At 35.8% G+C, this 15,427-nt stretch overlaps 1 protein-coding gene across 1 annotated transcript in view; it reads right to left on the bottom strand.

Moving 5' to 3' along the window:
* Nucleotides 1-14,287: 14,287 nt before the first annotated feature.
* The window catches only part of LOC140227313 (uncharacterized), a 35,572-nt gene continuing 34,432 nt past the window's right edge, over nt 14,288-15,427 (bottom strand). Inside the window, exon 13 of the mRNA XM_072307731.1 lies at nt 14,288-15,166. Within this exon, the coding sequence (XP_072163832.1) occupies nt 14,288-15,166 (879 nt within the window). The remainder of the gene's footprint in view (nt 15,167-15,427) is intronic.

Raw genomic sequence — 15,427 nt, 5'->3', positions numbered from 1 at the left:
TCTCTTCGATAGGGTCACACCTGTATCACCCCTAAATGTAATATCGACCCTAAATGTAATAACAACCAAATGTAATACATGTTAACGCTAAATGTATTAATAATCGAGTCAAACCTAAGTGTAATACATTTTAACGCTAAATGTAATAACCGGAGACAACCATACATTTCAACCACGTCAACGCTAAATGCAATAACCGGAGACAACCGGTGAACCCTAAGTGTAATAGAGCGTGCAATCAACGCAGAATATTGGGCAAAAGATCAGGGGGTATACGAAGGGTATATGACGCAACTTTCTATAGCACTCTTGAAAGAGCAGCAATACTCGGTAGTTGCTTAGATTTGTTTTTGTTGTTTACCCAGTCTTATTAAATCCATTGTTTGCTGCAAGGTTAATTAGGTCCATGTGACATAGTTTTTAAATCTATTACCTTCATTATACAATCACACAAACATTTTGTATTCCAATCTGTATTTAGTATTCTTGATTGTTTACAGTTTTCTTGAAAAAAGAAAAAAAACGGGCAAAATTATGTCAGTTTGCTTTACTCATACATTCATATATCATAGGAAAGTCAATGATACAAATGGTGACTCAAAGGTGATAAAAAAGACATCTATTTCCTTTTGCTTTACGGCCATTTTCTAATTTATTTCGTGTGCCCTCCCCACGACCATTTGCCCCAGTTTCGTGTCACTAAGTATAGCAGTGATTGCCAGGAGTAGTGAACAATAATTATCATGAGGCTACTATTTCGGACATTGATTTTCTGCCATGTGAATGTGTGACAGATATTTCGTCATTGAAACATTATATAGATAATGATGGTTCATAAAAATTTTGCGAAATCTTTCTAACTCTTTCTAATTTCTAATTTTAATCTATTCGCTCTACCATCCCGTTTCATCAGTAGGCATATGTTGTTTTTTTCTTACAATATTATTCATATTCAGAATTTCCTTGCAAAGAATTTTTGCTCATTTTTTTCCTTTTCAACAAAACTGTAAACAATCATGAACACTGAATGAAGACTGGAATACAAAATGTTTGTGTGATTGTATGATAAAGGTAATACAATATATTGTAGATTTCGAAAAAAACAAACCTATGTCACATGGACCTAATTAACTGTGCAGCAAACAAAGGAATTAATAAGACTGCGTTATTTTTTACCTGGGTAAACAACAAAAACAAATCTATGTAACTATTGCTGCTCTTTCAAGAGTGCTATAGAAAGTTGCGTCATATCCCCTTCGTATACACCCTGACCTTTTGCCCGATATTCTGCTTTGGTTACACTCTATAATGAGGTTTTTAAATTTAGGGTCGTAATTACATTAAGCGTTAAAATGTATTACATTCAATAGGGTTGACCTGAATTACATTTAGAGTTAAAATGTATTACATTTAGTGTTGTTATTACATTTAGCGTTAAGATGTATTGCATTTAGGGTCGATATTACATTTAGGGTTGACATGTATTACATTTAGGGAATAAGGTGTATTACATTTAGGGTCGATATTTCATTTACGGTTAAGATGTATTACATTTAGGGACGATATTACATTTAGGGTTAAAAAGTATTACATTTAGGGTCGATATTACATTTAGGGTTGACACGTATTACATTGAGGGTTGTTACTACATTTAGGGTTGACACGTCATACATTTAGGGTTGTCTCCGGTTATTACATTTAGCGTTAAAATGTATTACATTTAGGGTTGACTCGATTATTACATTTAGCGTTAAAATGTATTACATTTAGGGTTGTTATTACATTTAGGGTTAAGGTGTATTGCATTTAGGGCCGATATTACATTTAGCGTTGATATAACATTTAGAGTGATACATTACCAACATGTCAACACGAAAAAAGCGACAAAATGGCAGTATTAACAAGGGAAAGATCTGTGCTTCGTCTTTTGCAAACTACACCTTTTCAGCAACAGCAAGTGATGTTTTGATTATCAAAATCATGACATCAATAAGATGAAACCAATAGTTATGGGGGAAAATGGTATGTGATCAATTTGTGAATTAGATCCTCATTATGAAACAGCGCCATGATCGGTGATGGACACGCAGTGGCAGAATTCAGAATAAAAGTAATGATTTGGCTAGTTTTCTTACCCATTATGATGTGAAAGTAACACGGAGAAGATTTATCTTGAACCTGGACAGAGTTTCTACTAAAGCGATTATTACAAAGGAATCTAGTACTGAGGTGCCATTATGTCAGGTACTTTATTTTCTGTGTATCCTTTTTAGTCTATGGGCCAGGCCAGATATTGGTGCCACCTGAGGTGGCAAATCCTTTTCGTTGTCATTTTGTTTGTCGGGCATAGATATGCTTATTAAGTTATGATAGCATTTCCAAATGAGTAGCTTAGTCATGATAAATGAATTCTTTACCAATTTGGTTTCGTTTTTATATCCCTATACTTCTGAATCGAGACTAACCGCTATACAAAGAAGAGCACTGTCTTCTGTAGGGCTCACACCTGTAAATAAAATGGACTGTCCCAGACCCCTTCACAAATTCGTACCAAAGATACCAAAATAAATGAATTTAAAAATTAATTAAAAATCAATGATGTAGTTTGGCAAAAAACTGAATAGCTGTAGATATTGAGTATGAATTCCAGTACAAACTGCATTTTGGTTGGAAAATGAAAGCTTTTCTGATGGAATTTGAGGGGACTATATTTCATTGGGTACGTGTACGGAAAACAGGTGATTTTTTGAGTGACAAGAACACGTAGTCTGGCTTTGCGGACCCTTGGACAGAATTTGAGCAGAAGAACCTACCCTGGAAATTTGATGGATGAATCCAGGTTAGTGAAGCTGAAACACCTCATTTCTCCCAGCTATTTTACAGAATTTTTTGACATTTGAATTTTAACACACGTCTCTATGGGGGATTATTTACCCGTGTGAGCCCTGTATGTCCCACAGAATAGAATTCTGTGGTATGCCCACAGGTGTTCTGTTGTAACCGCGGTGCGTTTAGTCTTTATTCAAGGCAGCGAAGGGAATATCCAAACGTTATGATGTCCATAGGTGTTCTGTTTTAAACGCGGTGCGCTTAGTTTTTATTCAAGACGGCGAAGGGAATATCCAAAGCTTATGATACAGTGTATATCCCTTTATTTAGAAACAAAAACAAAATTCCTCGTGGATTTTGCAGTATTTTCCAATTATTCATCATTTTCCGGTGAAAACATTATGGTGAAAATGCTAATGCCACGCCAATGTCGATTTATTTCCATCTAACAACGAAAGATAATGCAAAAACAATATACATGTACCGGTTCACTACAATGCATTATGATGAATAATATTGTAGATGACCCGAGTGATTTTTGTTTAAAACTGATGTATTTGTTGAGAGGGTAGAATAAAAAAGTATAGATAATTCCTTTTATTAGTAACTTTAGATGTGATAACGGTACATTGTTTTGTTTTTGTGTTATTCTTTTTGGCAGTGTTTACCAGAATATTGATGTTCATCAGGCAAAAAAAAAAAAAAATGATGAATAATTGAAAAATACGGCAAAATCCACGAAAAATTTTTTGTTTGTTTTGTTTAAAGATAAAGGGATATGCACTGTAGATCATAACCTTTTGGATATTCCCTTCGCTGCCTTGAATAAAGACTAAACGCACCGAGTTTACCCCCCCCAAAAAAAAAAAAAAAATAATAATAACTTTTTTATGTAAACGCGGTGCGTTAAGAAAAAATAACTTTTTAATGTAAACGCGGTGCGTTAGAAAAAAAAAATTAATTCAAATAAGCCGGAGAGTTTGTAAATGAAATTGTTATAAGATGTACGGAATTGAAATATAAAGTAATAGATATAAACTTTGAATGGATACCCAACCATTGTGGCATTAATGGAAATGAAGTCGCGGACAAAGAGGCTAAAGTTGCTTTGTGTCGAAATGGTATCGATATTGAAAATGGTTTGAATATGGCAGAATGTAAACATTTACTTTGACATAGAAAACGTTTTATGGAAAAATGACAAAAACAATGGGAAAAAGCAGAATCTCCACTGAAGTTGATACAAAAGACAGTTAAGGAAACTTTTCAATGTTCCCTAAGCAACTGGAAGGAACAGTCCGTTATGCATAAATTGAGAATGGGAAATATTTCTTTGAATTATGATTTGTTTAGTTTGAATATGCATAAAAATGGAATGTGTCCGAACTGTCCACAAATTTTTGAAACAGTCACTCATTTTGTATGTGAATGTCCAAAGTATATGATAGAAAGAAGTATGTTTTTAGCAGAAATAGATATCACTGATGTGCGACATATATTTTGCTGTTGGTAGGAACCACTAACTCAAAGCATATGCGTACTTTTGTTCAGTGTGTCCAGAGGACAAAAAGATTTACCGTAGCACATACCTTTGTTAGATAAGTATATGTTTTGATCTAATTATTCTGCACATTGCACACAGCCCAGATGTTTGCTTTATATCTTAGCGTTGTTTTGTTTTCTAATTTCATGCAAATTTGTGATGAAATTCGCGTTAAATACTCCCGATTAATCACGAGCACCGATGGAACCCCTCTCGTGTATTGGAGTGGCCTAGGCAGGTGGACAGCCAATCACGGCCCCTCCTTGCTGAGAAGTCTGCTCAAGGTACCAAGCCGGGCTGGCCAGAAAATACGATCGTCAATTGGGCAACTCGAACCGAGTCCAGTGAGGGAGATTTAGTTGATTTGATATGATATATTATTTTTCAATTATTTGTAATAAAATGAAAATATTATAGGGTAAAATTTGGAAATTGAAAGAAAATTTATGAGTATAGATTTGGCGTAAATATTCGTCCAGGAATGATAAACGCCAAATAAATTCAAATAACAACAACAACAGAACACCTGTGGACATACAGAAGACAGTGCTCTTCTTTAGCGGTTAGTCTCGATTCAGAAGTATAGGGATATAAAAACAAGACCAAATTGGTTTTTAAAAAATTCATTTGCTATGACTAAGCTACTCATTTGGAAATGCTATCATAGCTTGATATTGAAGCATATCTATGCCCGACAAACAAAATAACATCAAAAAGGTTTTTGCCACCTCAGGTGGTTACAATAACCCATTTTTCTGGTCTTGGTCCATGGACTATTTGGTTTTTGTTCTTTTTTTTTTTCTTGACCGGAGAATACGTGTGCTCTGATATGATTAATTCATACAATGTTCGTAGGAATAGTCAAACCATGTAAAGAAATTATGATTTCAGAAATCTGACCAATGATTCTCCCCTCCCCTCTTTTCTATGAAAACATTTCCGTATTTGTTTCAAAGCGTCCTGGACAATTACTCCTTGAAGGGATGAGTAATTATGATCACTATCTATCGAAACTGAAACGGTAATCCAACTCGTAATTTCGCTGTGTGGATAGTAGAGCCCGTGGTTCCGACACGTCTTCTCATAATTTACATTGCGTTTTTCATGTCTGTCTACTTTATGGCCTTAATGTATGGTTTAGGATGCAATATATTATATATATATATATATATATATATATATATATATATATATTACATATAAACACATATACATATATTATACATAAACATATATAATATCTATATATGATATGGAGAGAGAGAAAGAGAATTCATATATATCTATAAACTTTAAGAATTGGGCAGACCGCGGCCAGTGTGCAGTATTCACAAGAGCGTACTTTATTCAGATTTGTCTTTTTCTTTATTATTCCACTATCACAGACAAAAAAAAAAGAAGAAAGAGAAGCCGTGCACCAAGTCCTGAATTTTGTATTCTGCCATAAACAGTTGTGAAACTTAATTATGTAATATGTAAGAGAAATTCTTATGATCTATATACACGTATGGGGTAAAAATAAATAATATGTTTCTTGGCGATTTTACACGTGCTCTGCTTTTATTTTGATGGTTGTTGTTTCTTGATTAAAAGATACTTACTAACTTACTAAGTTATGGAATCAACCAGAATTCTCGCGAACATCGCAACTTCTAAACAAGGAAACATGCTGAGTATGTTGAGGATGACAGTTTGCTCTGATTTTGAGTAGAAAGAGTCACTGTACTTGGACCACTAGCAAAAACTGAAGCACTATTAATTATAAGTTTCTACGCTTTTGCTGCAATTATTACAGATGGAAATATCATGTGGAATGCACAAATACTTAAACCAAAATCTGTACATAAAATATGTGATAATTGAATGGTTTTTCCTCTGAAAAAAAAAACCTCCAAACCAAACAAACAATCTCGTACGAGCAATCGAACACACTTGACTCATATTTACAGCTTTATACGTATTATACAGGGTTCGGTGTCATAATATTAGAGGTAAAAATGTCAGAAGTAAAAATGTCAGAGGTAAAAACGTCAGAGGTGAAAATGTCAGAGGTAAAAATGTCAGAAGTAAAAATGCCAGAGGTAAAAATGTCAGAGGTAAAGTTGTCAGTGGTCGAATGTCAGTGGTCAAAATGCGAGAGATAAAATTGTGATTGGTAAAAATGTATAGCCTTAGATAAAAGGCATATGGGGTGTTACAAACCTTTCATCACCTGTCAAGTTTGATAGATACAGAAGGCTTGTTTACTATAGAAACAGCATCTTAACAACAAGTACATTCTCGAGACACAACTGAACGAGGTGTAGATCCAGAGGAGGGGAGGGGTTCGGCAGGGCAATTGCCTTTAAAGAAAATGTTGGGGGCTGAAATGTGTTTTTAAATATTCACCACTGACCTAGAAAATAATGGTAATAGTGACAATTTTGAGGTTAAGTCTCCTAAATGGAATATGCAGTAAGAAGAGATAAAACGACTTCAATTCATTAATGTTTACATCAATTTGTTAAAATCAGACATATTAATTTTTTACGCTCTGCACGCGCGAACGTATCGTTTTAACCATAGCTATATTGGCCCTGGAAATTACTTTCATTCAAGTATATAAAGGTCCAATAATCTCCAGTCATCATTCACATTTTGTTAAGAACCTTTTGTTTTGTATTCATTTACCATGAAAATTGTCCTCATGATTCACATAAAAGCAAAAGGCATATCTTCGAACCAACGAAGACATTCATTACAACTCCAATATTTCATGTTCATATTTTTCTATCAAAATATAGAAATTTTGTCGAACCGTTTGGTATGATTATGCAAAAGCACTTGTAAAATAAATTGATAATTGTTGATAAAGTGCATGCTTTTGCTGTTTAAAACGCAAACTATTTCAATATTAATCGTTCAGTGGATTGTAATTAGATAAACTTGGATAATCTGCCAAATCTATTTAGAGCTCGCTCACTGGTCACGCTCACATGGCTTAATTTTTCTTGACTTTGGTTATTTGCCAGAAGTTTTTCTTTTCTTATTTGTTTGCTTGTTTCACAACGTCATGCCATATGTTCTAGAAGGGAAACTACACCAAATGTTAAGACGTAACAAAGTAACCTGTAAGAATATAATTTAGAAGAGATCATTTATGTCTAGTTTTAGGGGGGAAAGTATTTGTCTTAAAAATCTATTCTGGTGTGTTCGCTCGCGCACAGGTACCTTGGCCAGGACACGCACCCCTAGGGTACTTATGATTAAAGACAATGATATATTTCTCCCTCTGACATTAACCATATACGATGATTTTTATTTTATACTAATAAAGCGCTGGCCGTTTCGCTCGATGACCCATAAACATTCATGATTCATATACAAAACGATGAGTTGCAATGGACATTGCTCTTATGCAGTGTTGTCATCAGAGGATAACCGCACATATTCAGTCACATTCCTTAGAAGCCCGCGTCGGCCGACGCTTCAAGTGACTGTCAAAACAAAACATGCCGACGAACCAGCCGTCCATGTACTATATCAAACGTAACCACAGACAGTAATCAAATTCCGGAGAATTCGCGCGATTCGTAGAAATTCGTGTCCCTCGATATTTCGATGCAAAACGACAATCTGAGATCAATACTGCATGCGATCAATACACCGTCAGGTGATTTCCAGCTGATACGGAGGAAGGAAAATAACATGGAAGTCATTGCATCCAATAAGGGTCGCTTGAAAATCATGCATGTCGGACACATGTACATACAAAATAATTTGAGGTCAAGAATTGATTATAAAAATATGTTCCTAAAAACCTCGTTATAACACTGTTTTACTTGATATAATGTATATTGTTTAGTAATTTATAATTGAAATTATTGGTTTTTGTATGCTGCTTTATCTTAATCTTTTTTCTTTTCTTGTTTATTTCTATTTGTATAATCATGTTTTTGATCTCTGTTATTTTGTTTGATGTTGTTTAATTAAAAATAATGAAAGATTAAAAAAAAGAAAAAAAAGAATTCAATCATTTGGATATGCGTACACATGGATGTAAGGGAACTATCAAAACTGATCTCAACCGGGCCCAACCGCGCCAAGGCAACCCACATAACCATGATGTAGACCTAGTCGGTGCTGAAATTGCAAAGGCACGACAAGAGATGAAGGCGCGGGCTTCCAACACTCGATCACGACACGTAATTCAACAAATATCATTTAAATCCGCAGTTTGGATTTGATAATTCGTTAAATACAGTTTGCTCTGGCTAGGTTATTTTATACCTATTCATATTTTAACCTCTTGACATAATCTCTGTCATTACTTCTGACATTTTCACCTCTGACATCTTTACCTCTGATATTTTTACTTCTGTCATCTTTACCTCTGACAATTTTACCTCTGACAATTTTACCTCTGACATTTTTACCCCTGACATTTTTACCTCTGACATTTTTACCTCTGACATTTTTACCTCTGACATTTTTACCTCTGTCATTTTTACCTCTGACATTTTTACCTCTGACATTTTTAGTCCATGGGCCAAGACCCGAAAAATGGGTTATTGGTACCACCTCAGGTGGCAAAACCTTTTTGGTGTCATTTTGTTTGTCGGACATAGATATGCTTATCAAGCTATGATAGCATTTCCAAATGAGTAGCTTAGTCATAATAAAAGTTGAATTATCCATTGGGCTTATGCCAGGTTTAAATGTGTCAAATGTGTCCATGTGTGTCACACACAGACACACTGCTATTGCTTCTGACCATCAGAGCATTGAGGATTTAGCGTTTCTGGGACGAACACTGAACTAGAGCTTTCTGTAGCTCAGTCGGTAGAGCACCGGGCTGGCATCCGGAGGTCTTGGGTTCGAATCCCGATGGAATCCCGTTTTCTTTGCTCGTTTTTCCACTGTCTGTATAAGGTGCCAGGTAAATAGTCCATGGGCCAGGCCAGATATTGGTACCACCTGAGGTGGCAAAACCTTTTTGGTGTCATTTTGTTTGTCGGGCATAAATATGCTTTCAAGCTATGAAAGCATTTCCAAATGAGTAGCTTAGTCATAATAAATGAATTTTTATCCAATTTGGTCTCATTTTTATATCCCTATACTTCTGAATCGAAACTAACCGATATGCAAAGAAGAGCACAGTTTTCTGTATGTCCACAGTTGTTCTGTTGTAAACGCGGTGCGCTTAGTCTTTATTCAAGGCAGCGAAGGGAATATCCAAAGGGTTATGAAGTCCGCAGCTGTCACGCGGTGCGCTTAGTCTTTATCTAGAACAATGTACCGTTATCATATCTAAAGTTCACAATAAAAGGGATTATCTATACTTTTTTTATATTACCCTTTCAACAAAAACATCAGTTTTAAACAAAAATCACTCTGTTCATTTACAATATTGTTTATTATAATGTATTGTAGTGTACCAGTACATTGTTTTTGCATTATCTTTTATTGTTGGATGGAAATAAAGCGACATTGGCGTGGCATTAGCGTTTTCACCGTAGCGTTTTCACCGGAAATGATATGTAATTGAAAAATACGGTAAAATTCACGAGGAACTGCTTTATTTTGTTGTTGTTTTCATATAAAGGGATATACACTGTATTATAAGCTCTGGATATTCCCTTCGCCGTCTTGAATAAAGACTAAGCGCTGTGGACATCATAACCTTTGGATATTCCCTTCGCTGCCTTGAATAAAGACTAAGCGCACCGCGTTTACAACAGAACACCACTTGTGAACATCTGAAGACAGTGCTCTTCTTTTTACAGCGGTTAGTCTCGATTCAGAAGTATAGGGATATAACAACGAGACCAAATTGGATAAAAATTCATTTATTATGACTAAGCTACTCATTTGGAAATGCTATCATAGCTTGAAAGCATATTTATGCCCGACAAACAAAATGACACCAAAAAGGTTTTGCCACCTCTGGTGGTACCAATATCTGGCCTGGCCCATGGACTATTTACCTGGCACCTTATACAGACAGTGGAAAAACGAGCAAAGAAAACGGGATTCCATCGGGATTCGATTCCATCGAAAATCTTGCAAGCAAAATTCCATCTTCAAATAAACATTTTTCTGAATTTTTAGGTCCACCAAATTTAAACTCAATGTTTTTTAGCCCAACATATAGTCAGGAGATAATCAATATTGTTTCTGATTTTCGTTCCAAAAAAAGTGCTGGACACGATGACATCAGTAATTTTCTGCTGAAGGGAGTAATATCTTCAATTGCGGATCCTTTATCTCATATATTCAATTTATCTCTTTTTTATGGTATTGTTCCTGAAAGTATGAAAATAGCAAAAGTTATTCCTTTGTTTAAAAAAGGTGACAAATTAGATGTTAATAATTATAGACCAATTTCTTTGTTATGTACACTGTCCAAAATTCTTGAAAAAATTGTTTACAAAAGAACTCTTACTTTTTTGAAATTCAATAATATACTCTCAAATACTCAGTTTGGTTTTAGAGAAAAACATAGCACCTCACATGCATTATTGAGTTTTGTAGAAAAAGTAGCACATGCTATGGACAAATCCTCACATCTCATAGGTTTGTTCCTGGACTTCTCCAAGGCCTTCGACACCATTAATCATGATATTTTATTTAATAAATTGCAACATTACGGAGTCCGTGGGAAGGCCTTGGAGTGGTTCAGGAGCTACCTCTTGAACAGGAAGCAATATGTCTCTTTAAATGGTTGCAATTCACAAATGTTAAATGTTAAATGTGGGGTCCCACAGGGAAGTTTATTAGGTCCGCTTCTGTTTCTTATTTATATAAATGATTTCTGTAAATCATCAGATATTCTTTCTTTCATTCTCTTTGCGGATGATTCAAATTTGTTTTTTTCGCATAATAATCCTTTTACCCTAGTAAAGACATTAAATTTTGAATTAGAAAAAGTTGCTCAATGGATAAAAGCTAATAAATTATCTCTCAATCTTCAAAAAACAAAATATATGCTTTTCAGCAACTCCATTGAGGCACTACCTGCTGATATTATTTTTGATGGCACACCGCTGGAAAATGTTTCTTATATCAAATTTCTGGGAATAACAGTTGATAATAAGCTTTCATGGAAATTTCATATTGATAGTATATGTAAGATTATTTCTCGAAACATCGGTATAATCAACAAGATTAAATTTTGTCTTCCTTTGTCGTCCCTGCTTACATTATATTCATCCCTCATATTGCCTTATTTAAATTACGGTATTCTTGTATGGGGAAATACATATCAAACTCTTTTGGATAAATTACTTCTGCTACAAAAGAAGTCACTGCGCATTTTATGTCACACTGCATATTTGTCTCATACTGATCCGTTATTTTTTGAAAATAAAATATTTAAAATTAAAGATTTGTATTTGTTTAATTTAGGACAATTTATGTATAATTACAATAAAAATAATCTTCCATATATATTTGAATCAATGTTTTCAAAAAATCAATCTGTTCATAATTATCCTACAAGGCAATCGAACGAATTTCATTTACCATTTTTTAGGACCTTGCTGGCTCAGCAAACCTTCATCTACGAGGGACCTAAGTATTGGAACTCACTTCCCAACGACATAATAACAGCACAAACTTTGAATTCTTTTAAAAACAAATTAAAATTTTTTCTGTTGAAATCTTATGATATACAACCAAATTAGGTTCGGTTTCATTCTCTCAATCAAGTCGTTTGTTTGTTTGTTTGTTTGTTTTTACAAGTATTAAGTTATCACACAGAAATCATCTTTTAAGGAAAACAATCTGTCTAACATAAGTTTACCTCAGATATTTCTTTTAGTGTACCAGTAACAGTGAGTCTATTCTCTTTCTCTTTTTTTATATCCGTTCCTATGCATTCATACCGGCATATGCACCCAATCAATCGCAATTTCAAACCAGGGAGCGTTGTATTGTTTTGTTATTGCATTTTTCATAATGTAGTACAGTATGCTTGTGTCCACGATGGCGCGTGTTGTACCATAGTCTCATTTCCCCCTTTTTTTTGTTCTTTTTTTTTGTTCTTCTTTTTTTTCCCCTTCCCAAGTTAATTTCATGTCAGTTGACATTGGTTTCTTTGACTTTGTGTACGTATTTTTAGAGGGTCCCATACCCTACAAGCTTTGCTTTTTAAGTGGGACCCTCCATTTCCATTCTAATCTTTGTATTAGGTATATACCTTAGAAACGAAATTCTGTTGTTACTCGTGACCACTTGTACGTTTTCTTTGAAATTGTTATAAATTTGTTCTGTAAATGTATTGTATATATTTTTTCTGTTTATTCAATGGAAATGGAAATAAACTGAATTGAATTGAATTGAATTGAATTGAACCCAAGACCTCCGGATGCCAGCCCGGTGCTCTACCGACTGAGCTACAGAAAGCTCTAGTTCAGTGTTCGTCCCAGAAACGCTAAATCCTCAATGCTCTGATGGTCAGAAGCAATAGCAGTGTGTCTGTGTGTGACACACATGGACACATTTGACACATTTAAACCCGGCATAAGCCCAATGGATATTTCAACTTGGGAATGAATGCGAGGGATTACCAAATACAAACACATATATTTCCATGTTGTTTCTATATCTTCTCATTAAACATTGAAGTAAACAAAGAAATTTATTTTGCCATCCATAACTATCTACCTATAGAAAAGAGACCATGGCATTATAGTTGATCAAGTCTCTCCCCCCCCCCCCATAAACTTACACACCGAGGCAAAAATAAAAGCATTGTCAGCGCAACACTTTGCTGATAGCTACATTCTTACTTATTGGGCAATTCAAATATATACACAGTGGTTATTCACTTACTGTACATCGTACTAGCTTGTAACATCTTGGCGATTGACAACTTGATTGTATCGCCTTTCACCTACCGCCAATTTTAATCAATTTATATTCCTCATCATTATAGGCGCCATGACGACCCTTATTTGTCATGCCATCGAGCATGAAAGCAAAAAATCAGGTGTAATTATCTGATAACATATTCCACATGAATATTCCGAAATTTGAAATGCCAGTTATATGATTAAGTAGACATGGTAGAAGGTATGGAATACACCTCTGCTCAACCTCTTTTATTGGTATCGCTTTTACTCGTCTTGATGATTTACCTTAGCTCTTAAATATATTTATAAATTAGCCAATGTTTGATCATTTTCAATTATGTCATGATTGTAAAGCTGCTTGGAAAAAGAGAGATAATTAAACTCTTTTTACATTTTATTCAGAACTCACACCCCTCGCCCCTACCAGCACATAAAAAAGATTCAGCTGCCCCTTATAACAAGAAAGGCTGGATCTCATAGGTTTCATCCTTTACATTATAGACTGTCCACTCTATAAAGAGAAAGAGACAAAAGGCACATCTTCACACATGCATGTGTCCGTATGTATGATCTTGGGTATAAAAAAAGTATTTACAGATTAAAATGCATTTGAAGAACAATCATTTATGAATATGAGCAGGAAAAAAAGAAACTTTTCTAAATGACCTTCATAGTTTTTATATACACATGCTCACTGTAAGTATGATTTTATAATAACCAACATCGTTCTAATAACCATAAACCTTACTGATGATACAAATTGCTTATTCTTTATGACAGTGCTTCTCAACCTTTTCTAACCCACGGCGAGCTACAGCTCTCGTTTGTTTTGTTATGTTTTAGGTCGATTGGATCAATTGCGAATCTTTTTAATCTATATTTGGCCGACATCAGGCTCCAACTTTAAGAGAACTACGCGGCCCACCGGTTGAGAAGCGGTACTTAAGGAGATGTTAACGTTCCCATGGCATTTGTCACTATACTGAAAAATTAGCCAACTGCATGCTAACCTAATGGACTTATTGGGATAATAATGCTTAACTGGTGAAATCATCGGCCAGTTGAACTACTCCCCTCCTCTCTAGTCCACTGTAGCATAGATCTCTAGAGCTGAGCTCCCCGAAACGTTTTCTCCTTCCGCGGTTCCCTGATGCCCGTCAGAGGAGCCATTTCCGTTTGAACGTCTATCTCTCTGCTTACCTACTTTCGCATAAAGTTCCTCGCACCCACGTGCCAACGGGAAACTATCCTCCTTCGGGAAATCTCCGTCTCGCTTATCCACATTTACATAGAGTTCTACAGGTGCTGTGTCGTCTCTCGTTGTCTCTGCCTTCCTTCCGATGGAACCGTTTTCCATTGAACGTCCGTCTGTCTGCTTGTCCACTTTGGCGTACAGTTCATCGAGCATGCATGATGGAACAGAGTTATCCTCTTCGAGGAAATTTCCTCCTCTCATATCCACATTTACATAGAGATCTACAGGTGCTGTCTCGGCGCCGTTTATGCTTGTTGCGGTCTGTTCTTGCCCGTCAATGAAACTATTTTCTTTTGATGTTCCATTTACCTGCTTGTCCACTTTGGCGTACAGTTCCTCGAGCCTACGTGCTGAAACAGAGCTATCCTTCTGTGAGAACTTATCTCTTGTCTTGTCAACCTTTGCGTATAGTTCTACAGGTGTAGCACTGGCGCCCTTTTCGTCTTCTGTGATACTTTGGCTGGCTTCAATGGAGCTGTCGTTTTCAGAAAGTCCATCTCGTCGCTTCTGCACACTGGCGTACAGCTGCGCGCAGTTCCCTAGTGAGGCAGCACAATTTGGGGCCATTTCGCCTGCACTCTCATCGCTCTTGTCGTAAACGCATCCTCTCCTCAGAGAGTCTAGGGGACGATTCAGCTGGCTGTAGTCATCGGAGTCGAATGCCGAAGAAAGATCCATCGCATGGCTGCTAGACGTGCCATGAGGCTCCTTTGAGTCAACCTGTTCGTAGAAGACTTCCTCTGGTGTCAAGGGGTTAATAGCAGTGCCAAAAGAGGGGATCATGTTGTCTGCAGACGAATCCTCTTTGAGAGTGTTTTGAACAGTCTTTTGGCACTGGGTGACTATTGGCATTTTCGCTTCACCGATTTTGTAACATTCACTTTCGCCGAAATAAACATCTCTTTCTTTCAGGGGGAAGTGCGGTGAGCCTTCTTCTGCTGTGTCTTGGGTATTCCAAATACTACT

The sequence above is a fragment of the Diadema setosum genome, chromosome 4 (genome assembly GCF_964275005.1).
Source record: "Diadema setosum chromosome 4, eeDiaSeto1, whole genome shotgun sequence".
Lineage (NCBI taxonomy): Eukaryota > Metazoa > Echinodermata > Echinoidea > Diadematoida > Diadematidae > Diadema > Diadema setosum.
This window is presented reverse-complemented; position numbering and strand designations above follow the sequence as displayed.